Source organism: Gavia stellata, chromosome 19 (genome assembly GCF_030936135.1).
Source record: "Gavia stellata isolate bGavSte3 chromosome 19, bGavSte3.hap2, whole genome shotgun sequence".
Taxonomy (NCBI): Eukaryota; Metazoa; Chordata; class Aves; order Gaviiformes; family Gaviidae; genus Gavia; species Gavia stellata.
The window spans coordinates 13620307-13647059 of NC_082612.1; the positions used below are offsets into that span (position 1 = coordinate 13620307).

Genomic DNA, 26753 nt, shown 5'->3' on the forward strand with positions numbered 1-26753 from the left:
TTAAGTCTACTGCTTCTCTTAGCACGTGTATTTATTACATGCTGGGTGGCACTTTGACAGTTGTTTCTGGATGCTACTTGCTAAAGCAGATACGTTAATCACAGAAGCATCTCTCTAACCAACTTAAATCGTATTGGGTTGTCTGTTGCAGCAGTGAATACTGGTCCTAAGGAGCAGTGTGTGGTATGACAAACTGCACAATTTCTTTTATGTCTCCAAGGAAGAATATGAGGTTTCACACAGGAATCAGCTGGTTGATTGCCACAAATATTTCCGTTAAACTTTTCAAAGGCTTCAGCACTGTTTACTGGGAAAAAGAAAAAAGAATCTGGTTTAGAGGAAGCAACAATACATGATGTTTAGCAACAGACTTGGTTCATCAGGTCTTTTTCATTGCAAACATTCAAAGCACACTGTAAACTTGACTGCAGGTTATCACTTAAGTGAATTACAGCATATAAACACTACTGCTGCATAAATCATGCTTATCTGATGGCTTGTGAAAATTTGCTCTGCTACCAACAACAAAGCGCAATTTCAAGGAATCCTTCATCCTCAGCAGTGTTGCTCAGGTATAAATGAATTCCCCCGCATGCTGGACACATTCCACTAAGCCTTACTTCTACAAATAGTTACTTGCTTAACTTTAAGCACGAGTAAACCAATTGTGTTTGCTGAGATTACTGATATAAGGAGCTTCATAGCAGTGTGAATTTGTGGCCAACAGCCACACACAGAGGAATACCTGTGCCCTGAAAAGAAAGGGGAATAATAATATATTCCTACTCCGGCAAGCTCTCAGCATCAATTCAAGGCTTCATCTGAGGATTTCATCCATCACTACTACTTCTATCCCTTCACCGAATAATTAGTATTTTTTTAAAAAGTGAACTGGATACTAATTTGATTCCCACATCAACATTCTTTGGAGGTTTTTTTTTTCCTTTGAATTCCCCCCAAAATACAATTTGTTTTAATGCAAACTGGAAGTTAAGGTCCTTACCCTAAAAAGCTTACAATCAAAGCATACACTAAAAAAAAAATTAGTTCTTTCCTAACTGGGAATGCATTGTGGCTCTTGACTTATAAATTGGAAAAAGTCAGCCTGGCTTTCAATCCAGCAGCAATCTTCCAGCACTAAGTAGTAAAATGTTTGGTAAACATTTCTCTTTTTTTTTTCCCCAACAAGAATGAATCAGAATGTAGTAAGAGACACTTTTTGTAACCTTGTGATGCTATAGTCATAAAAATACTTTTTTGTCAAAAAGATCCCAAGCAGTTTAAGCAGAATTCAGTGGACCTCTATTCTGGTAGCAGATTAATCTATTTTTCACCTATTTTCAATTTGTTCCATCAAAGGTGCTTCCTACAGCTTGCCTTCCCTCCCACTCCCACCCCTTTCAGTTACCATCTCTGCCTTCATTAACTGAATTGGATATATTGGGTATTTGTTGTCTAAATCAAAATCTGGAATAACAATGCAATGATTTTTAGGATTGCAAAATGTTTACAGGGAAAAATAGAGATTCCTAACACTATTGCTTTCTCTATATCACTGCATTTATGTGCCCCAGAGTGGAGAGAATTTCTTGGTACCTTATTTTTCTGATATGGTATCCTCAGATGCCCTTAGCTTTCACTTCGAGCAAAAATAACAGCTTTGAGAGGCACACTCTCGCAATTTTTCTGCACATCTCATCCACATTCATTAAATATATGTTCCCCTTCACACCATTATTCCCAGTAAAACACAAAAATTCTATTTGGTAGAGGAACATATCTTATACTAGCATTTTGTAAATTATTTTATAATTGCAGGATTGACTTTGCTTTAATTTTTTTTTCTTAGTTTCGAATACTAAAACAACATGGAAAAAGACCATGCAGTTTAAGAACAATATTTACCTTTTATGTCAAGAAAATAAGGGGCATTATCTTATTTTATACTGCAGTGGATGATGGTATAAGCAAACATGCATTTGCAAAGGACTCAGAACATAACGCTAAGGTTGAGTAAGTGTATTTAGAACATACGTATTGAGGATATACAATGAAAAATAACTTTTTGCTTCATTTCCTTCTGCTCTTGCACTGCTGCTCCAAGAATTAGTGTATGAACTGTTAACTAGCAGCAAAAATGATTTTGAGTATTCCTGACCTGGGAGGTTTATTTGCTCAACTTTCAGTTGTTTCTATTCTAATTAATACCTTTTCCACCAAGATTCATGTTCATATTTCAGCCAAACTTTTTATTCCCTCGGGTTTCTATCACCATCCTACAGTTCATTCTGGAAAGGGAAGTCACAGGAATAGTAAAATAGTAAGAATATTGTGGACAAAGTTTTTTCTTCTGTAAAGTAATAAAGCCAACTGAGTGAGATACTAGCAAAATTGTAAGACTATTATATTCAATATTTTTCATTAGCACAAACTAAAAGTGCAGAGAGACTAATAGTGAAAAAATTTCTTCAGAAAAAAACAGTCCGGAAGGTTAAAACCTCACCATGTTTACACTGAGGATAACACCAGAAGAGTTCACTTGTATAGGGCGATAATCCACAAGTCCAGTATCTATGTAGTTTAAACCAAGGTCCAAAGAACACTTTTTGCCTAGAAGAAAGCTACAACGCTTGGGTCTTTATCCAGTTTGCATGGCACTAAGATAAAGCCATAAATAAATACCCAGCGTGACAATTGATACAGAAGAGTTTTGCTCCCTAGCCTCTAAAAGATGCCAGCAATGGTTCCCAAACAGTATGAAATACTTCAGTGAAGTTCTTTTTTGCAGTGTACTTACTGGGAGCAGAAATACAAATTCACCATCAGAGCTCATGTGCAGACTTACCACATGCTGCAATTGCCACTAACTGAGAAAAAAAGAAAGGTGAAGAGCGGGAAACCCCATGCTGCAATTGTACTGTGTACCTTTAGGGTTCCTTAGCAACTTCTTCAGGTGTCTCCTCCTCCACAGAAACTGAAAACGGAGACAAAACACCAATGAGAAACATTGGAAACAACTTATTTGACGACAAATAGCAGAGTAAGTTGTTTCCTTTAGTGCAAAGGATCCTTTGGACTAAAGGGATACAATTTACAAAGTCACATTAGGTATACAGACGTTTTTCCTTTTATCTTTTTAATTCTAACTGTTAAAGCGTTTAGAGGCCAAACTTCTAAACTCCTTTGAAAATCTCCACAGTGATGATTTTAACACACTTTTTTCTTTGCATTCAATTATATTGTTCAACTTCAATAGCAATATAAGATCGTTTATAGCTTCATTGAAACACTGTGAGGTTTATAAATATCACATGCTCTATATTTTTCTTTGCAGCAGTGTAACTTAAGAAAAGTCTATCTTTCAAATTAAGTCAGATGTTAAAGTGTGTTACATCACATGCAGCTCAAGGGAGAATTTCTTGTTCTTAATGAACTTCACATCTAGCCACTTAGCAGGGCACTGAGCTCAAAACACCCCCGCGGTCCAGCTTAGCAATACCTATTTCTACTGCATGGCATATAATTTCAAAATTAATTTTTCTGCTAACACTATGATGCCAAACACAGTCATTGCCAGCAGCCACATTGCATCACTTGAGTTCTGCATGCTCTTGCAGCTAGTTCAGGGCAAACAGCCATTAGTGCTTTTCAGAGACAAAACATTTCGGACCCAGCTGTACTCTTGCACCTTCTGCAATTTGCCCCGACTCTTCAGCATCAACGTCCTGGCTCCTTGAGGATGTGTCAGAAATCTCTTGAGGTGCTGAGGCTACTCCTTCTTCGACACTGTCTAAGTTTTCCTCATGGGCAGAAGAAGCTGCAACATCCAAGACTTCACTCACAGTTTCTATGAATCAAATTAGAGAGATAATTGTCTTGTCTTTCCATTCACTGGCACAAATGAGGGCGAGCAGTCAAGGCTCACAAAGCATGAAGTACCTACCTAACATACATGTTTGAAGTAACCAAAGGCAACAGGATCTATCAGATGATTAAATTTTATAATGCAAATAAAAGTTTGCAAGTGGAATTCCAGGGAAAGTCCAACGCTTCCCAACCCTGGAGCAGAAAACTATAAACAAGAGCTATTTTCATGTCTTTAGACAAAGGTACGTATTCTCTAAGGTATATATTCCCTTACATATACCCTTATTTTATTTCCTGATTTCTGTCCAATTATTAATGATGTGCAAGATACTAATGGTAAAATTTCCATGGAAATAATTCTGGTCTAATCAACACCATAAGGCATTACACATATACTCCACATATTCTTGCAAAGATGTCACAAGTAGTTTTAATGTAGAAATGTCCTAACATCAGGCTGAAGGGTCAGGCCGCAATTCCAGTATAGCATGGTTGCCAACTAGCCATTTTTTAATAGTCTGTAAGGATAAAGCAATCTATCTGTATAAAAAGTCTGTAATATGTCTATTTATTAGTGTGTCTCTATACAGATACACCTGCAGAGAGACTGAACACATCATCCAGCAGTTACATGTTAAATTTTACTTGGGTAAATTATCTCTTACCATATTCTTCTAACCTTTCTGTTGGAGGTCTCCATCATCACACACCTTAACTGCTCGGCAGGATAAGGTTTGCAGGGACTTTGTCGTTACAAATTGTGTCCTATACTCAGATACACATATATTAAATACAGCTAACTAAACAGCTTCATTAGACGCTCTATAAATGCAGTAAACAGGAGTTTTGTAGAGCTCGCATCCCATGCCCTTTTCCAAATGTCAGCTTGCAGGTGTTTAAATACAGCATATTCTGAACATCAACTATGTCATGTTATTTTGCAGAATACTGACTGAATTTTGAAGAAGCAACAGAAAAAAAAAAGAAATCAGGAAGTGCTACCTTTGTCTTTATAGGGAACAGCTATGCTATAAAAACAGTATGTTTGAAATTCAGAACATTAGATATTTTATAGCTAGCATCACTTGATGTAAAGCAATATATATGCTGTGGTAACAAACTGCTTGTTTTGAGTTTGCAACATCAAACATTGTATTACCTAAAACTTGCTCTCTGGCTTATAGTATTTCATCTTGCTAATTTTTGTTTATTTCTTGTAATGTTTCAGTGTTTTAATTTCTTTCACATTAAGAAGAGTAGATCAGTAAGCGAGTAGAAGCGAGCAACATGGACTTTCCTACTTTTTAATAAAACCTCACTTCCTTTGAACGGGAATTGTGTTTATTTGTCACCTACGGGAATATCTGTCTTGAAAACGAATGTTAACACTTACACCACTTGTACTGAACAATTTGCCTCCGGCCTGAAGTATTCTTTATGGCTATCAGAAAGGCAGTCTACTGCAATACGGACTCCTCACAACGTGTCCATCCAGGTGTCTGCAGGGTAGTTATCACTCCCTAAAATACAAAGGGCCCTGTAGTGACAGGGATCGCGTTTTTGAAAACCTATGTCTGTACATACGAGTAATTGTCCTCGGTCTGCAGAAAACTCTAGCTGGTACTTTCATTTTTTAGACATTCAAGTGGCTTTCACGTCCGTTCCTTGAGCGCACGTGGCTAGAGTTTCGTAGCAGCCACCTTCCCGGTGCCACAGCTGAAGTGCTCTTTCCGAGAAGAGCAAGCTGGCAGGAGCTGGTGGTCCAAGCGCACTTGCTCACGGCAGCACCACACATGGCAACTTGCAGCGGGTCATCCCTGACATCCATGCCTTAAGGCGTTATCTCCAGCAAAGATTCAGACTGGCCCATGAAGATCATTTTGGCATCATTTCTTTGGCCTACTGTAACTGCAGCAAGGTATCTAAGTGTCTTTTGGTGCTTTGAACACCATGAAAACAAGAACCAGTCTATAACCACGAAAGCTATTTTGAGCATTTATCTGACATACCGAAACAAATCTCGGTGTATTTTTTGGTGGTTTGTACACGGCTTGGTCTTGGAACAAACGCTCTGTGTCCCGCTCATAAGGTCAACGTGGTTTTCTCTGTCCTAGGGAATTGCTGTGATCCCAGGGCAACAGCAGATGAATGACGACCTGGCAAGACGAGAACAAGCCCCCACCTCTCAGAATCGGGACTGCCACATGGTCCCTTCTCTGCGGGGAACATCAGACACACTGCCCGAGTCCCTCACGTCCTCTCCTACTGATCAGCTGGTAGCACAAAGCATTACAAAGTTTACGAACGTCTCTTTTTTAATTTCCCTGAATGTTAAATTTAATCTCAGTGCTATTTTTCCCCCCTTTTTTTAAACCTGCATGCATTTCATATTTTTTTTTGTCCAGCTTAATCTCTCACAGCTGTTCCATGTAAAATCCTGCAGTAACATCCTATCTCATAAAAGAGATTTTAATCTATGCCTGGTACAATGATGACTCATTTTCCATAATCCTTGGAAGAAGGATTTCATTCTCTATCTGTTCAATTATTGCAAAGTTGTTAATAAGCCTGTTGTGAAACTCTACAGCCATTAATAGATGTAATTGAAATCACTTCTAACTTTTGTTAGTTCAAATACTAAAAAATTTAAGCTTCTTTATTTTTCAAAATAGTTGTAGAGGAGTTACAGCATCTTAACTGGTTCTGTGTTGTTTTCTGCATGATGATCAGTTTGAAATTCTGAAGTCCCCGTATTTCCTTGTGCAGCGATGACTATGACCCATTTTGTCTATTTATGCCAGCTTTCTTACAATTTCTACAGGCTTTGACTGAACAAAATAATCTGCATTGTGCAACTGCTTCTCTGCAATGAAGACACATGGTATTTAAGTGCTGTCCGTGTTATGTCTTCTGCTGAATGCCCAGCTGCTTTATTATCGATACTACACAATACTCCTTCAGCTCCTCAACATCTTTAACAAAACACTCGCAGCGTTCCAGTCAAATTGGTCTCAGTCAAAGGATGATTCACCCTGACCCTTACAATTTAAAATCTGCCAAAAAATGGGAATGTTCTTGATTTTTTAAATTTCTTCATATATTCACAAAAGTGGGTTGATTTGTTTGTTTTTTCTTAATTTGGGGGGGGGGGGGGGGGAGGGAATGATCCACATCATTCATCAATAGCACTGGAGTTAAATGGTTTCATAATCTTACCATTTCATTGGGTGTTTGGTATCATGTCCCCCTCCAAACCTGAGTAGGATATATTACTCTACAGAAGCTATACACTTCATAGTTTCATACAAGGTATTATACCAGTAGCAAAATCTCAGCCTTTGTGTATAATACTAGCTATTTCTTCTGAAAAAGAGGTATCTATTTTTCTTATGCTTCTTCATCAGGCCTTTGTCAATTTTAAGTTTCCCCCTGGGATAAGTAGCTAAGTCCCAGTACCAGTGGCTACAGTTTTCCTCAATTTTGCTAGGCATTTGTATATACTATTGCACTTACAGATCTGAATTAGGAGCTTAACTTCCTTGTGCTTTCAACAAAAGATAATACAAAAGAACTTCAAGCCTCAGAGAAATCAAACTAATCACATTTACTAACTATAGGCAAGTGGTTAGGTTTCGCATTTTGCATTAACAGCTGTTCTGAAAGCATTCAGAGGGATTTTAACATACTGAGGATTTTGAGGACAAAAGTCCTCAGGCTAGTTAGACCCCCAACATATTCCCACTACGCCACCATCAGTACATAACTCAACGTCTTTGTATTACCCACTGCTTACGATATTGCCTGCTTCTGCCCAGGATAGCTAGATGCACTCTCAAGTGGTCTTTAGCTCCTCTGCTTTATGAAATAACCGTTTTGAGAAGAAATACGTCCTTCCAAATTGCACATGCAGGAACAGAACATGACTGGGCAAGCACCGGCAGCACATTACATATGCACCAAACCCAATACCAAACCGTTTATGTTACGAAAACACATCTGTTTTGAGTAAATACAGAAAAGGAAATTGATTTTACAGACAAAAGGAAATTGGGTTTTTGCTTTTAAACTTTTTTTTAAAAAAAGGCAGCAGCATTAGGAAGCTCCAGTAACTTATTAGCACAATAGCCAACATCTAATTCCACCTAGAAATACAATTTTTAGGAAACTATGCCTGTCATTTCAGTGGAAAAAAAAAAAAAAAGCTGCTTCCTGTATAAAGTAATTATTCCTGCAGTCTTTAAAGACACAATTTTTACTCTTACAAGCACTAAAGTAGCGGCACCGAGAGCACAGGACGCTACATTTCTGTGCATTCACCGTAGAACAGAAAACAAATCCAGGGCACGTCTGCATCCTCATGATTGTCGGTTGAACTGTCTGAATATTCGTGAGCTCAGCATTCCCCCAGCAGAACAGAGAAGCAGGGACTTGCATGCCCCGTGTCACTGACTCATCTTTGCTCCAGTTAAGAATAAAAAAATGATTAAAAAAAACCCCACACAGATTGACTTTCTTCTGCTAATAACAAAAAAACCCAACACAAAACCCCACGCACGGGGATTGCCTTTCAGAATCCAGATCCCACTGCTTGCGTGGCCTCTTCCCCCAAAGCTTTCAAGCATTTAAAACAAGCTTTCCAACTCTCCTGAGGGAGTTGTTATGCAGGATCAGCCTGGATTTTTGTCTGGGATGCAAAGCTCTAGCCTGAAATTAAAGGGGCTCACACTGGCAGTCACGTCCTACCACCTGGGAAACAATATGTGATAGGATGATCCTGAAGCCGGCAGGCGAAAGGGAGGTATGGAGCCAACCGACGTGGCACTGGTCATGATAAGCAGAAACTGAAATCTGCCAAGAACTTGGTTCTTGCAAGAATTTTTGTACAAGATACCATTTCTACAGGACACATGTTGTCAGGCTTTAGCGTTCATTGTTCATAAAGCTGGATTTTCCAAGCTGTGTTTCATACCACATACCAAGTGTGCAAGCTAACAAAGCAAACGACCAACTGTCCGATACGTACGTGTTATTTCATATATCAGGTGTCATTGACCACAATTCCTGAAGAAAGCAATAGGATATATGAGATCAAGAAGAAGAAGAAACAAATAGTTGACTTCTTTATTCTACATGTCTACAGTCACGTCAGCATTGCCAAGAGGAGTAAGCAGACGAGTCAGGAGCGAGAAGTTCTGCTCCTCCTCTAAGCAAGCTTGGACTACTCTGGGAGCAAGGTACCTTCCTTTGTTACAACACTGAGCTTTCTCCACTGCTAATTTAAACTGCTGCTTTGAAGCTCAGAGCAGCCCTTCAAAGAAATCAACCATGTTAATGTGAGGGTTAGGTCTTCACACTTCCACTGAAGTAGCAGCTAGTTAGCAACTAATTGTTAAGAAAACAAACAAACAAAACTTATTTTACATATAGAAATTATTCTAAAAAGGAAAGAGCTGCTTTCCTCCTTCCTCAGGCAGGGGAAGCACTTTACCTTGTGAAAGAAATATCTCTTTCTCTTAACATGAAAAGCAGAGGAAGCAGTCTCTCACAGAGCAGCATTACAAGAAGGAAAAGTCCAAATTTTTAAAAAAGCGTGGGGGCACTCTTGGAATTCAGAATTTCACTCCTACAGCAGAAGTTTTACCACCTTTGGCCAGTCAGCTCAGCACCGCTGCAAATGCTCTCCTTGTTCAGAGTGCTTTTCTGTTGAAACTTTTTTATTAGTATCTACTGATACCAGTTTACAGATGACTGATCCAAATAGCCTGTAGGCATAATTAAACTAACTTGTATATTACAATTTTTAAATCTTACTGGACTTCAAGCTTTTACCTTGTATTTTTAAGTGGCTTTGTAAGTATTTTTCCTTATTTACAATACATATGGAGAAGATAGCTGTTCCAGATATTAAAATGAAAATTATATTCAGTTTTTGCCTTGCTCCAGGAGAGGTGGGGATTTTTTACTCCCCAGGAGGGAAGTTTCATAGCAAGATCATACAAGATACCCACAACCTTCTCAGGAGTACAGCCTATATTTTTTCCCCCGGTTTTGCACTTCCCTACTAAAAACTATCATATTTTGATTCTAATCCTAATCCTTTGTTTCATTTTAAAAGTGATATTTCCAGTTAGAAACAATAACAAAATCTGAACAGGTTACCTGCAATTTTTAAAGATATTTAAAAATACACTTTTCCAAGTGAAGCATTTCACTTAAAGCAGTATCCTTCATATCATAATATTTTTTTTAAGCAGTCAAGATGAGGCTGGTATCTGTAATGCAGAATGTCAGGTCCAGTTACTTTAAAAAACATTCTTTGCAGAAGAATTTGGCTTTATAAAGCTAAAATAATACAAGTTAGCCAGCATAATACAAATGGAATCTGCCTGGAGCGCACGAACCAAAGCCGGAGTACAAAAAAAGGCTTTGATATTTCAAGCTGCCTGTAACATAACCAATGTCACACACTAATTCCAAAGGAAAATAAAAAAGTCTGATTTAAGTGTGAAAACAGAAATAATATTTCATTTACAGTCTTTTAGAGAACTACTCATACTAGAAAGTGATGCTGTTGTTTTCATAAAGCTTCTCCTCAGTAAAGTCCACTGAGGGTCTCGGGGTGTCCCCTGAAACGTTAGGAGAGGCAGAGCAAAAAATTGCCCATTCCTTTTCATAGTTTAAAGACCCGCTAATGAAAAACTGACAGTGGACTTGAATTCACTTTTAAAAAGACAAATTCTGCCATGTTTGAAAAGTAATTCAAGAATGTCTTTGAGAGAGACTGCAAAATAGAGTAGAAGAGGTGGGGGCACCTGGCTCCCACACATCTAATCCAGGGGAGAACACAGCGGTAGCAGTAAGAAACTGTGATTCCCTTTACGACCAACTTAACATATTTTGGTTCCATCATCAGCTTTAAGGAAAATGGAAAAGAAGTTCCTTCAACAGTGGCTTTTGTTCTAAATCCTGAGGTGGTGGTGACAGCAGAGGTCCCATTCCTTCCTCTCATCAGAAGGCACCTGCCACCCAGGTACGGCTGACCTGGCTTCAGCATCTCCTCCCTCCGCTCACAGAGGCTCAACCCCCCCATCAGCCACCTCAGCAATGGGAAGAGAGGGAAATAATCGTCACCGGGTCAGTTTGGGACAAAATAGGCAAAACTGTGCGTATGTCCCTGTCAAGCGAGCAGGTGCGTCAGGTTTCATTGGCCAGGAGGACACAGGGAGCTCAGCACGGAGGGCTTGCAGATACCCACCGGGACCATCCCAAGCACCAGGAATGTCACTCAGGACTACCTGAAATGCTCTCTCTCTGCTCACTGGCCTTTTATTCAGCGACCATTTAACATTATAATCAGCTAGAATAAGTTACCCATCTCTTTGGAAAGGAAAAACACTTAAACATTTAGCTTAAAAAGGAAAAAATCTACTGGATGGTTAACCACAGACCAACGCCTCTTGCCAACACTGTGAATTCAGCACTTGAGCTTCAGACAGGAAAAAATAACCCTCTCAGCTCTACGTGCCAAACCGAATCAGGGGACTAACAATTATTTAGAAAGGCACTGATTATTTTTCAGTCAGATCAGTTCCTTGAATGCACAGGACAGGAACTAGTGGGTGGCGACTGCTGAAGCCCACATTGCGCTCAAGAAATTCTTTGTGGAACTGCCCTGGCCTGCCCAGCCTGTTGTTTGGACATGGCATGAAGGCAGGCTCAGCCTTCCCTGCCTAGCCATACCTCGCCAGAGCCCGCTGGCGTCAGGAGTTTTCTCCCTTTAGCACTTCAGCTAGTCCGTAAGTTAAACCCGAACCAGAGGCTCAGAGCCCAAGGTCTTTGAGAAACTGATGAATAAAGGAAGGCTGGGACATCTAATTATCCTGCCACTATAAAAATATGACAGCTTTTTCTTTTTGCAAGCCATCCATAAGTAATCCAGACAAAAATCCATGAAGTCCAGTGACAGCCTAAACCTTGGCGTTATGAAGCACATTTTTAAGAAAAAAAAATTTCTTCACTCCATACAGCAAGAAAAGAAACTTCATTCAACCAAACATTTCACAGGTTGTTTGTGCCTAATGTAGGTCACTAGTTCCTAAGAAAAGCCTCATTAGTTCATACTAATGACCAGAAGGCTCATTTCAAGAGAGCTTATTCTCAATGGATCATTAAAAAGATTCAGAGATGCCTGTAATGGTCAGAATAAAAGCATAACAGTGCGTACCACATCAATCCCAAATAGCTTATAATACCTCATATAATTTCAAGTATATCCTTTTATATTCTGTAACAAGGATTTATAGCAATGAGAGGCAATTCACATTGTGGTTGGTTGGTTGGTTGGTTATTTTAAACAGACTACATCCGCTACTGATTGGAATGGATCACGAGGAAAACTAGTGCAAATTAACATAAACAGCATATACGAAAATGCACTGATAATTTGATGTATGAAATCCTTCAGAAGTTCTAATTCAAGTTAGGCATTTTCTTTAACACTCTTCATCCAAAGTAATGCACCAAGTTTTACCCACTTACATTGTATTCAAAGGAGCAACCAAAGTTCAGCATGTTGTTTTTTGAAAAGGATGTTTCTCCCTGCAATGAGAAACACTGCCCAAAAATTAATATAAAAAACCCCATCATTACCGTTCTGGTTTGAACTGCCACCCCAGGAGAACAGAAGGGAGTCCCTGTTGCCATTTTCTCTAAAGCAGGACGCTAATTGTATTCCTCTGCATGCTGTATTTACAGAAAATTTTCACATAACACAGGTAATACTACTTAAGGTAAAGTAAATGCTAACAGGTTTTGTTGACCAAAGTGAGTTCCTGCTTTCCAATTAAAAGAAATAAAGTTATTTCAGGATGCTTTTTACATCTTGACAATGAGCTATAAATATTTCATTAGTAAAAAGCAGTAAGTCCATTTTCTCCTTAATAGTGACATTTAGGCATTATTCACTTTATGTCCTTTTACCAGCTTTAATCTTTTTTTGAGAAGCTACTTGTCCCCTTGTTCTACAATAGACAAATGGGAAGACAGTTATTTTAAGTAGTTCTCCCCCACTTACTTGTTTGCACTCTTAGCTGGGAAGTTCTAGGGGTTTTTTTCCATTTCACCGGGATCTTCCTCCCCAGCCCAGTGCATGCTGCCAAATTCTCTTTTCAGCTAAGTTGATCAAAACCGAACAGTCTCTCCATTTACCAATTTGTGTCTTCAGATGCTCACAACTTTTACAGAAGTCTTTTCTAAATATTGTTCACATTCTTCCTACAGACATTTTCCAGTTATACTATGACAACTCATCTACAAGCTCATTTTTATGAAGGAAAAACAGGAAGAAGAGAGAAGAGACTAGTGGCCAGTGAATGGCAGTCAGAGAGATGCAAGATAAATGCAGCAGCTAAGTGTGAAGCAGAAATACCCAACAGAAGTTCCACAGGTCTGGATACTTCCCCAGTAGGATAATATTCCCCTAATTCAACTTTCTAGAGCCTAATTTAGCTAGCTTAGTCCACCATAACCAATGAAGAGAAAAAAATCCTCTAAAAGGAGATTCAGAATAGAAATCCTTTATTACAGCTGGTAATTAGCACAGATTTCATCAGATGATATGAATACTTCCCCTGATTCTATCTGTCTTCTGTTACACCAATCTATACCTAGAGACCCATTTCATGCCATGACGTTACACATATGAAAATAGCAGATAATAATAGGCCTGTTATGAGATGCTTCTGATCTATACAAGTGAGGTGGAGAAGAGAAAAAAAAAAAGTGTAGTTATTTTCACGAGGTCCAAGTGTGAACAAGTGGTATAATCATAAGGGAAAAGGTCTGTCCGGCCCCATGCATGCTGCATCTTACCCCAACGCCGAAGGCTGGGAAGAGCTGCAGGTTGCACAGCTTTTCCTCCTTCCTCCATCGCGCGCAAACAAAAGCCTGGATGGACGTGTTTGTTCTACTGAGCAACGTCATTCTGAAAGCCTCTGAATAAGTATGAGCAATTGCAAATTACTTTGAGGACTTCTCAGCAATCTTCAAAATGCTCCCTGTGTCAGAGCATTTGAATACGCGTCCAGAGTTTGGTAATTTAGCAAGCAAAAACAATGTACACTGATGATGTCGGATGTTTTTGTCTGCTTGGCATCATCGTGTGATCGGGTCAGCAAAAGTCCTGGCCAGAAAGCACTAACTCCGGTCCAGTGCAGCCTATATTTGTTTCTCTAGGCTGCAGACAACTGGCATTGTAATGCCATTCGAAGCTGAACGTGGAAAACACTGGCACATTCACCCGCTAATCCTCCCCAAACCTAGTTACTCACTCAAATGGTGTTTGAAGTAACAGAGAGGAGACCACGTCCTTCAATACTTATAAAACTAGAAGACAACCTGCGCTACAGAATTCAGGAGTCCAAAAAATCACAGGTTTGGGCTAATCGCTTTTGCTATTCGGGTTGGTAATGCCAAAACCTCAAGCCTCAATGCTAGAGTTGGAGAAAAGTTCATAGCGGCAATCCAAAAACTAAAAGTCACAGATGCAACAACACTGCCTAATCCAAATAGCAGCTTGCTGATCTGTGCATTTTATAGCATTTGTTCTATCTGAAGACTAATTGATCTTAATTTATGGTCCCCAGACACAGTGCACTAAAAGGAGAACAGCAGGAAACTCAGCAGCATCAGGCAGTAACCAAGAGTGACAGCGCAACAGCTCAAGTAATGAAAAGGTACAGAAAACTAGACTCTAGAGGAAGCTATAACCTTGGGAACAGAGTTGCATGGCACAGTACTTTTTTTTGCAACAGTATTTCACAGAATTCCAGATACCAGTAGTGAGTTGTAAATTGCTTAAATTGAGGCAAGGAGAAAATTCCAGCCAGGTACAATCGTAATGAACTTTCTAACACTGAAATTACCCCGATTAAGTATGAAGTACCTACCTGCAAGGTTGAGGGTTTTTTTTTTTTGGTTTGGGTTCTTTTGCACATCCATGTATAATCACACATTCATGTTATCTGTATACATACATATGTATGGGGCTGGAGCTGGGGACAAATGGCCATCGGCACCTTGCACTTCCAAACATATTACAGAAAGCCTTATAGATTAAAAGAAACAGCAGAGGTTTACTGGTAACGATAAAAATACGTACACCTTCATCTGCAGAAGTAACATCAAGCTACCAACAAAACTAATAAAAGTTATTTAAATAAGTATTCTTTTTCAAAGTAAGCCTGCATTTCCCTTGGCAGTTCTGAAAGAAAAATCCTTCTCTACCTCAGTGAAAAGGTAGATACAGTTTTTTTTCCTCTAAATGGAGAGATCACAAATTATGAAGATGGTTAAATACAAAACTGAAAGGTATTTCCAGAAGGATTTTAATTATAAAATTATTTTTTTAGAAACACAAATAGCTGTTGACTGCAGGTAAACACTGAACCAAGCGGTACATAGAGAGCAGGCAACTTTTGAATCAAAATACCATCTTCTTATATTTTAAGTATTATGCCAATGGAAAGTAGTTTTTATGTAGCTTAAAGAAAAGGGATACTGGTTTAAGCTTGTGCATGCAAGACCACGCGGTCAAGAGCCGGAGGCCCCCGCCAATTCCTCGGAGATCCGAGGGAAGAACCGCTTCAGCGGTCGCGCCGTTCTGCTGCAGACGGGACCTGGAGGAGAGGAGCAGCGGAACACCAAGGTGACCCGGCGGCAGGAGCCCCCCCAGCCTCCCGGGGCAGGACTGGGTCTACGCAGCAGTCACCGCGGGACTCAGCCCCCGTGGGGGAACCTCAGGTGAACCGCCTCCGAGATCCACAGGGTTCACCCGTGACTGGCACACTGGTTACGAACAGCTACTGACAACAGGCTTCACTGGCGACCAGTGGCACGGGAGAACTGTTCTCAGAAGCGAGTTGTAACACCCCAGAAGCATTAAAGAGACCAGGCAAGGCTACACTGGGGAGAACACTCCCTTGCTTTAGAAACTAGTAATTACTGAGGGGAAGTACAGCCTTCCTGCTTGGTGTGAAACGCTTTAGCTAATACGTGATATCCTGATTAGAAGTTGGAAGGAAGATGACTGAAACAACATGCAGAAGTTTCTCAGTGTTTTTATACCCCACAGGTTCGTTTCTGACAGCTTTACCACACAGCAACGAATAACCACTGCAGCAAGATTTGACAGAGGACCCCTGAAACGACCCGCAGAATCCCTTATAAATATCAATCTAACAGAAGTGTTGTTCTAGTGCTGCTTTCTTCAGTATGTTGCCAGAGGAAATAGATCTAAGAAATCAGTAATTTCTAAATAGCACATCCACTTCCAGTCAATGCCAGCAGTAACTAACCGTTACAAGACATACCTCCTCTTATAAAAAAGTGACCACTAACTACATGAAGTCACCATGTCTAGAATTAGATCCTGAGACTTAATCCACTTATGCACAACACTTCTCAGGGAAGGTTCTAGCTGCTTCCTCTTCAACAGAGTGGCAGGAATATTTTGCATACGGAAAATCCCACCCTAGCCAACAATTAACAAATACCCCTAGATGAGCATTGTGAAAGGAATATTCAACCACTTCTAGATACAAGCAAGTGCCTACTGCTTAAAGTGAAATTTTGCAATTGCTCTGTAAAGCAACAGAGGTAAACACTGCAAGACACTTCTAAACATCTTTTATCTCTTAACAGCTCTAATTCACTAACTTTAACATAGACTACTTCCTTTCTAAATGAAAATGGTCTAAATATTCCATGGAAATGGAAATTTTAAGGTTGTAGGTATTTTAACTACTACCTTACAAATATTTTTGTATGCAAACAGTAAGCATCACTACAAATATACTTAATTGTACTTTTTATTGGCTGTAGTACTTTTAGCAGATTGGACCAAGTATTGTTTTAAAATGTTATTTGTAATGGATTGTTTTGCAGACAAGCACGGGAGCTATTCACACATGAATTAAAATCCCATTCATACCTAGACCTTTCACAAAAGTCAGCCATTTGAAGTGCTGCACCATTTCTCAAGTTCATTTGTTAAAAAGGCAATTAAGATGCATCCATTCCTCACCAGAGTCACCAAAGAAAAAGGCGAAAACAATTCCGGAATCTGCTAATACCTTTCAAGGTACTACGGTAACCTCCCATGGACTAGCAGTCAAAATACCTTTAATCTCAGTTTGACCTGTTTTGGAATGATCCTCTCAAGTAGATGTTTGTTTTCTCAAAGGAAGTCAAACATAGGTGTGCACTAAAGATTTCATGTTTAAGTCAAGCTGAAACCTGCTTCAGTGGTTTTCATACTTGCTACGGCCACCCTGAAGTCTTCCCTTCCAAAGCAAGAATTACAGTGAAGTTTCTCTTTCATGACAGGCTGGCAAGTTTTTTTGGTGTTTTGTTTGTTTTTTAACTGAAGACACCAGATGCAAATGTGTGCTGCTTTCCTATCAACCAAGAAATTGCAATTGCTTTATTTGTGTCCCTTCCAGCTTTAGCTGAACAAATCAAGAGGTAAGAGGATAAGCCATTTCTCTATCCTTACAGGTTAGCAGTAAATAAATAAATAAGTAAGTAAAACAGAGTTAAATTCTAATCCTGTATTTTGTGCAACTTATGGATAGGTTTGCATTTGTATTCTTGTGATTTTTTTAAATTACAGTAAACCAAAATATTTCAAACAAACTGAAAGTTTAAAATACTGAGTATGTAGCCACTAACTGGTTTAAGTGCTTAATACCAATTTGATGTTTTATTGACTTTTGAAATTTTTAGCCTAGTATATCCTTAACACTAAGACCATGACAACATTTTGGTTGCTATGCAAGATTCTGTTGAAGTTACATTGACAGAACAGCTGTAATTACTTAGTGTGAATCTTAGGAATGGCCAGTGAAATAAAGAGTTTAGATTCCTTAACAAACCCTTAAGAACCAGGTGACTGAAACAACTGTTTAACTGACCATATTACACGCTTACCTTAATAGAAGATCTTAAAAAAGAGAAATAGAATGGGGCAGTAAAATAAACTTTTCATTCTACTAGTCTTAGACAGTAACTCTGGTGCCACAGGCAGCATGCTTTTAGAGACACTGATTTGATAAACTTCATTACCTTATGCTCATGATATGCCAAGGTAACACCTGAAAGAGTTTTCACTGCAGGACAAACTCCATTAGGAATACTGACATTTGTTCTTAATGTTCTATAGTGAGAGGCAGAGTTTTAGAACCCACAACACACACACGCAAAAACCATATTCATAAGTTAACCTTGCACTGCAGCAGCTTCTGAATTAGCAGCAACTTCCAAATTAGCAGCAGCTTCCTGCTGCACGTCCTCCACAGCGGGGGATGCCTCTGGAGCCGGTAAGTCATTCTCCCCTCCAGTTTCTGGGGATACCCCCACACTCTCATCCTGTGCAGCAGGTCCAGCACTCTCATCCTGTGCTGCAGGTCCAGCAGCAGCTACTGCATCAGCCTCTTCCGTGGCTACCTCTTCTTCAGTGACTTCAGCCGTCTCTTCTTCATCACCTTTTAAGGATTTATTTAATACGATAAAGAGAGTAAAATGCATGCATGCAACACAAATTCACCAACTACTTTTTACCATCATCCTCATTTAAATTTAAAATGGGAAGCTAAGCTTTGGGATCACAATTTACAAATAAAGTCAAGAAATCAATAATTAATCCCCCCATATTGTCTAACGTGGCACCAAAAAAGATGTTTACAAGATGAGGAAACCATATTCTTAATTACCGAGTTTCATAACTGCTTCAGTGTAATAAGAAAAGAAACTGTGGCTTAAAGCAAGTGACTGCAAGAGGTGGGAGTGCAGGGAAGGATAAAAAAGGACCCCACCAAGTGCTTCTGCAAACCCACTCTGCCGAAAGGGCCAGTGATAATGCACCCATGGGTGTCAGAGGGAGCAGGATTCTTACCCTGTTCGCACCCAGCAGTGGAGTTACCACACTGGGAATAAGACATTTGCTACCATACTTAGAAGCTCTTACGGGGTTTATTACCCATCAGGCTCATGGATCAGAAGCGCTGCAAGCCAAGGTGCGCCTTCAGTTTGCGCAGGGCTGTTTTCAAGGTGGCTAACTGGGCTGGCAGCAGCTACAATAATGCCGAGCCCAGCAAGTTTTCAGATGGGTTTTGTGCCATCTCTTAGCTCTACGCTGGCACAGGTACTCTGCTATGTACTCACCCTGCTTTCTTTAAAGCTATCTTGAATGCACTGTGACCCCTGCAAGAGCCATAGCACTCAAGTAAAAAAGGTAAGGTCTGGGAGGCAGAATAAAAGAGAGGACGCTTACCGAAACTAGATGCATATAAGTATGAAAATAACTTGCTAATTTTAAGTGGTCAGCGTTCACTTTACTGGAGATGTGACCACTTATGACTGACCATTTTCTTTTTACAAATCCCAGCTGTCCTTTAAAGACTTGTCTGCACTGCTGTGGGTTGGACTCTTTAGAATCTGAAAACCCCAGTGTTTCCCAATCATGCATTACTTCAAACTCAGCAGAGACAAGTCATTAAAAACTAACAGCACAAAGCAACAAAGATACACAATCACCATGCAAACATGCACTAAGATCAAGTTAACAAAGGGAAGTTATATACCCAGTGTTCATTTAAAGTTTACCAGTAGAACCAATTCACCATGTGCAAAAATAGAACTGGAAATAAAGTTTGTAATACAGTGTAAACTAAGTGAGAATAGAAAGGAAAGAGCTTAAAGAGACACGGTCAGAATTTATTTCATTCATTTGTATCTGTTTAAAAACTAAACAGATCAATTTTAATTCTTGGTTATGCTAGTGCAAGCCTATCTTTTTTGTGTTCAGGTTTAAAACACAAGTCTATTCATCGCTCAGTAAAAATCAAAGCTTTATATTATGCAACCTGATCATGTCCCTTTAAGAGAACGCTGTATTTCAAAAAAAACCTACATCGATTACACAAAGAACAGACTAACAGCCAAGCTCAGCATTCAGTACACTTTATTGGACAGTCAAATATAGAGTGCATTCATTCAGAACAGCCAGCTTCTCCATCTCAGAACTGCCTTCTACAAAGCAGATTCAGTAATAAGCTCAATATGGTTTGGCCTTGCAAACATAGGTAGTTCTTTTAAAGTCTCACAAGTATGGAGTTTTACAATAGAAGGTATAAAGTCATCCCAAGGTAGGCTGCAAGGTACGCAATGGTGAACGACTGTCCTTTGTTTGTATTTAACTTCCTCGGGTTTGGAAAGAGATTTCCCTTGTATTTTAGTCTGGAAAGTGTAAAAGCAGAGTATAGATTAGAAAGATTGAATCAGCTTGCATCAAGTTAAAAAGAAAAGTCATTGCTAAAAAAGAAGGAAATCAGGAACAAGTTTAAAGGAGACACATGCAAATGGAAGACAAAACTCAGTATTTCCTAAATAAGCAAGTAGAACGTTCTGCAAGGCAAACATCATTTTACAGTTCAAATGATGTCCCAGATTTCCTACTGCTACTTCGAGTCAGGCTTCTGCCAGGGGCTTTTTTAAACCCCTCCCTAAATTTGAGAGTAGCTTTCAGTTAAGACGAGCTACAGAAAATTTGCTATTAGATCTTTTTTTAAATGTCCGATATCATTAATTAAAATACCATTAAATATCATTTCAACCCTCCAATAAACAAACAAGCCTAGAATAGCATTTGATTGTTTCTCTTGTTTTGACAGCCTTGTTTGCTACATGCAGGTCTTTATAATAGACTTCTTGGGTTTGCGCACAAAGGGAGAATTTTCCTTGGGATGAGAAACCACGAAAATCATTTGTATCAGGAAAGTCTCTCTCTGATCAGCTGCTCCCTAGTATTAAGTTCTTCCAGCTAGAAAGTTCTTCTCTTACCAGAGAACATGCAGCAAACATGCCATGAATGTGCTGTTTGGCATGCTGCTTCTCTATCCACCATTTCATATTCTTACCAGCACTGTTTTATAGCTTATTTTAAGCTTGATTTTGTGTTATCCTAAAAAATACTAGATTACTTTGAGAACAGAATTTTTAATTGCTCTTATCAGCAATGCTTGCTGTGCAAAAGTGTAAGAACTAACTGAATCTAAAGAACGCGTGGGGAAAGAAGCTGCAGCGGCACTTCTGGGAAAAGCAATACTATAGGTAACACTCTGTGACAAGATACACACAAAAATATGACTACGCAGGGAACAGGAAAAAAAGGGGAGGAAGAGAGACGTTAATTCTTTTGAGAAAGAGGATTCCACAGGAAAAGTAAGAACAGAAACCTCTTTTGGGAGGATACAGTCAGGAATGAAGAAGGATTTTAAAAACAGCTGATTCAATGGTAGTTGTGTATTGTGACTTGGAATTAGTAACTCAGAAGTCCAATTAAAAACTCTGGGTTGAGCATTTACTCAGAAGTCCAATATTGAAAATAGTACAGGAAATGAGTTTCAACTGTGTTCACTGTATGACCTCAGAAATGTTTTGGACTTCTTACTATCAATAAGAGAGGCAGCAATCATCTGCCATTGGTTGCGACATTCACGTAAGTTACTAATCAGTGCAAGGCATCAGATCATGGGATGTCTGGAGAGTACCCGAAGCCAGAATTAAGTAAGTTACAGAGCACCGAGTACTCTTAGCCCAGTCTTGGGCAATGTAAGTAGAGCCTTCAGCGGGTTAACAGCACCCCTGACTCTGTGGGTACCCCACTCAAACATTTCGGTAGACTAGGGTTAAAACTCAGTACCTTGCAGAAGTGAACCTTAAGAGAAAAGAGGGAATATACGGACATCATTTTGAGTGCCCTGGAAGGTTTGCTTAATGCTTTCACACCTACCATGTTCTTCTGACTATTTTAGTCAGAACACGATGAGTGTCACCCTCATTTCTTCCCTGAACAGCAGCCGACTAGGTCACTAGGAGAAAGTATCTACTTTGGTCCTGGTTAGATTTTTTATTTTAGGGACAAGGAAAGGATTGCATTGAAATTGTGGCCAAATTCTCAGCATTTAAAGAATTAAGTTTAAAAACTGTATTGCTTCCAGCTGCTTAAGAGAAAGGAAATTAAGGTGTTTTGCCATTTTAAATCTTAAAAACTGTAATTTTAAAGTTCTAAAACTAAAGGATGTGTTGTGGAACTTCAAGACTAACAACTTCAAAAGAAATAAATTTGGAGGCAGACAATTCAAAGCATGCTCTCACATTGAAAATGAAATTTAAACTCAGCATACTTTATTCAAATCTATTCTTTGTGTGCATGCAAATATATGAAATCAGTTCTCTAGATGTCAGCATCAGAAAAAATAAGGAAACGCTTCAAGTGCTATGGCTTCATTAATTCATTTATTTTTTAAATAACAACTAAATGAAAATATAAAGATCCTTAAGAAGTCATTTTTTCTAACTGCTTTTCCTAGCAAGACCATGCTTGCCAAAGTTCTATCTTTCACATTAATGCCGCTGTAATGCTGATTGATGTAGACAGAGACAACATTCCATTACAAGTATTTGAACTAACATGGTCTAATTATTTAAGCATGAGGAGCTAAGTAAGGATTTGCCATACATGTAGGCGGTGTCTGCTTTTCATTTAATCCTAAATTTAAAAGGACAAAATCAAAGTTGTGGGACAAGAAATGGATCCAATTTACAATATTTTTAAAAAACATAGGTTTTTTGCTATTGAACTGTGTTCCATGATGGCACGTGGCCTGGAGCCAAACTGTTGACTGAGAAAAAATATATTATCTCCTTCCCCCCCAACAAACAAAAGAACAAAACTGATTTTGACAGCATTATGCATTTAGTCAAGTTCCATTAAGCTTCCAGTAAGTCAAATGCAAATACCCAGTATACAATTAATGGTTCACACATCAACTCTTTCCATCCAAAGAGACTCCGGCAGGTTGTTCACAGGCCAGATTCACTGCCTAAACGTGAAGTCCATTCCCAAAATTTGTGCAGAAGTAGCTTTGTAACAGAACACTGCACAACCACCTTTGTCTTTACTCTCACTCACAGAGCTCAGATAAGGACCTGGACAGGGTTAAGGCCTGATTAGACAATCGAGAAATCCGTTCCAGATCATTGTGTACCCGAGGAAGAAGAGAGAAGAGCTCAACTCACCCTTGCTTGACCAAGGTTTGTTTTTCCGCCCCTCAGCTCTCTCATGAAGAATATTCATATGTTCAATATACTTGCTGCGGGATGAACTGACTACCCTGTAGGCCTGAAAGGAAATTATACCTAAACTTATTGCTACATCCCTACAAAGTTACCAAACAAAAAGAAGGGAGAGGGAGAGAAGGGTTTTTAAGCAAGTGCTACTGCTCATCTTAAAAGGCATATCAAACTATGCAAAGCAAGGTTAAAAAAAAGTATCTATTTTGCTCTACTAACATTTTTATACATTTTATATTTCTCCATTGTTAGAAAGCAAATACAATATACCACACAGCTTTCGAAGTGCTGCAGTGTTTCAGGAATTGAACACAGTATTTTAAAAGACAATTACAGTCAGATTATTTTTTAAAAAACTATGGTAAAAAGGTGACAGCAAGAGAATTTATTACTCCTCCAGATATGCAATCACACAAGTTTGATATTTTGAACAAATAGAAGCTACTTACCATTCAAGAGGATTATTTTGTGGGAGAGGGAAACATGTACCTCTCTGGGATGTGTTAGTCACTATCTTAAATCTCGGGGGAGGCTATGAAATGGAGGCTTTAGGGACGTGAAGCACAGAGTCTGATATATTTAGATGCAGGGAAGAGAACGATTACTGAAAAGCTTGACAAAAGTAGATGTTTACAAAACTTTAACATGATTTTTCTAAGTAACTAATATTCTTATCTTTTTTTGTGCCCCAATTAATGAGGTTCATAATATTTCCCTTGCAGCTTCAGACAGCTTACTTCACATTTGTCTTGCTCACTTTGAGATATTCTTAGTGTTTGTGGTTGACAAGAAGAGGTAAGGGGTTAGAGGCAGGTGCCTTACTCCATCTTTGGACACAGTCATTTCACGTATTTTTCAATACGTTTTCCACTAAGAAGGACAGCAGCACTAGATATCAAAGTAACAGTGAAACAGGTGAGCAATAGGCATTCAGTTGCACTAGTTCTCTTGACCTGATTTTTAAGGTAGACTGTATTTAATTATGTACTACGACATTCACCTTCTATTGACGGTGTGTGCCTTGACCATATTCTTTACCCCAGAACACACCTTACACCACGCCAACTCAGAAAGCACAAAGAGCTCCATTCCCAAACACTTACATAAAATAAACCACCAAAAGCAGCAACACCAGCAAGGAGATAGTAAATCATGTTCTCTCCAGAAGAGCCAGGAACACTCCCAGATGACATCTGGCGAAGAGGTGCTATAAAAACCATTATTGAAATTGATGTAAAATGCTGCTAAAATACAATCTAAAAATAGAACGACGGAATCTGAATTTTGTATGGGAGGGGATGATTATAAAAAGCTGTAACAAAAGGGAGAGGTACAGCTTGGCCATGTTTAGCACAAGTGAGTAACACAGGGCGTTGCGCCTAACTGAATGAGGTACACGGCTGCGCTCCCCCAAAAAGTGTAAGATTGTGAACTACGCTGTCTGCCTATCAGCTTCCAAGTACTGGATGCAGTCTATATAGACTAAGGAACCACCTAGGGAATGTTAAAAAAAAAAGGAACGCAAACAAGTTCCTGCCTAAGGAATGTAAAAGCATTAATCTGTCCTTATTCAGTCTTGCCGCAGTCACGATCAGCAGAGGTAACAAATCCTCTTCAGTTTAATAGCAGAGCACTTTAAGAAAAAGCCTTTTCCTTTGAATTCCCGTTCTTCCATTCTCAAGTGGGCTGCTGACATTTAGATACATGCCCATAAGCTCAAGTAACTGGCCAACAGGGCAGACAGGCAGGATTACACCATTTTATCCCTGATCGAGTACATAGTCACTATAATAGCAGTGTTAGCCATTTATTTTTGTTCACCGCTTCTGTGGTTTCGATGCTTGCTATAGCCTTGGATTCTTCTGTACGTCTCAAGAAGAGACCCAGGAAAAACACATGTAATTCTGCCCGTCAACAAGGCTTTCAGCTGAATTTCGTGACTTCATCCCAGCACAGCCGAGAAACGCCTCATGGAAAGGGTGCTCATTAAACATAAAATGGCTCTGAGCATTGCAATCGGTAGCTGCAAAAATAGTCTCAATCTCAACATATTCCCATCGTCTGCCAGATTATGTTTAGCATCATCTGCCTCGTGACACACTGATTTTCAGACTCCTCTTCAACCCTGTGGCATCCTAATGGATCTTCTGACATTGGCACACGCGTTCTGCAGCAGTTTCTCATTAATACCTCTCCTCGAAGGCTGCTCTGGTGGGCAGGAGAGTGCCGGGCGAGCCTGCGGCCATCCAGCGCGGCCAGGAGGGGCTTTGCTACCGGTTACACAACCCCTGATGCGCCAAAAGCCACGGCTGCAACACAGCGGGCCCCTCCGCGCTCCCTCCCGGTGCTCACCACCCCTCAGGAGACCGCTGCTCCGCCTGCCCGCCCGAGGGGTTCTACCCCTCCGCCTCCCAGCTGCGAGGTGGGGCGCGGAGACCACGGCGGCCCCCGCGCCGCGGGAGGGCCGTTACAGCTGCCCGCCGCCGAGCCCGCTTCCACGGAGCGGGCGGGGGGCACGGCCCCACCGCAGCTGCTTCTCCCAAGGGCGAGCCGCGCCGCGGAGCGCCGTCCCGCTCGGCGGAGGCAGCGGCTCCCCGCCCGCAGGCGGCGGAGGTTTCGCGGCAGCCAGCCGGCTCCTGGCGGCGGGGATGACCGAGCAGCCCTACCCGGCTCCCGCCCGCCCCCTCGCGCGGCGGGGCGCCGCAGCCCAGCGCCGCAACGGACCGCGCCAACGGCCGCGCCGCACCTGCCCCCCGCGACCTTCGCGCGTCCCCCCCCCCCCCCACCGCGGAGAGGCGGCGGCGCGTCACCCTCCCCGTCCCGCCCCGCGCATGTCCCCCCCCCCCCCGGCCGCCGCCGTCGCGTTGACCTCTACCCGGCCCCAGGTCGAGCTCCGAGGCGGCCCCCGCGTACCACGCTGCTTGAGGCGGCTCGCAGCGGTGGGAGCCCTGCTCAGGCGAGAGGCCAGCGCCTGCGAGGCGGCCCTGCAGAGATACATGGCGGCGGGAGCCGGGGAGCGGAGCGGAGCGGGCACCGCGAGCTGCCTGACAGCGCGGGGCTACCGCCGCAGCAGACGACACAATTCCCCCCCCCACCCCGCCCTGCACGGCGGGGCGGGGCCACTGCCGGGAGGGCGGGGCCGGCGCCAGCCCCGCCCCCGGGCCACGTGCCGGCGCACCTGGGCGGCCGCCCGCCGCTGCCGGTGGGTCCCCGGCGCGGGGCCGCGGGGGCTCCTTCCCGGGACGCAGGGGCCACGCGCCGAACGCGGCCCTACCGGCTACCGCTGCTGAAACGGTAGCTGGGAAATTAAACACAGCCGTTGGCGCTCAATACTCAACTAGACTGACGGCTCGAAGACCCCGAACGTGAGGAAAGGGAGCAGGGGTCGCATTTACCGCGGCGGGGGAAAGGCGGTGGGGAACTTCTCACAATAGGAAGTTCTCTAAGAGCCCTTTGCCAACAACTCCTGGTAGGAGATCGGGAGAAATCAACTGGATTTCCGGCAAAGGGCACCCGGCTGAACGCCAGGACTAAGGAGTTCGACGTTGGCACACAACGCCGAGGAAGTAAATCCCCGCTGGGGGATCGTGTTAGCTGTGAAAGTCACGGGCGTATCGGGGTCAGTGCTGCGCAGCTGTCCTCCTCCTCCCACACCGCAAGACAGTTGCCCTGTTACTTGTCCCTTCTCCATACAT

At 41.2% G+C, this 26753-nt stretch overlaps 1 protein-coding gene across 1 annotated transcript; it reads right to left on the reverse strand.

Annotated features, from left to right (window-relative positions):
• Positions 1 to 284: 284 nt before the first annotated feature.
• On the reverse strand, positions 285 to 26101 carry MGARP (mitochondria localized glutamic acid rich protein). Its single transcript, XM_059826907.1, has 7 exons — positions 25972 to 26101; positions 24162 to 24265; positions 23005 to 23107; positions 18147 to 18407; positions 3689 to 3847; positions 2926 to 2974; positions 285 to 307 (listed from the first exon to the last, which is right to left on the reverse strand). The coding sequence occupies exons 1-6, from the start codon at positions 26054 to 26056 to the stop codon at positions 2928 to 2930; spliced, it is 759 nt and encodes a 252-aa protein (XP_059682890.1). The 5' UTR covers positions 26057 to 26101; the 3' UTR covers positions 285 to 307; positions 2926 to 2927.
• Positions 26102 to 26753: the final 652 nt, after the last annotated feature.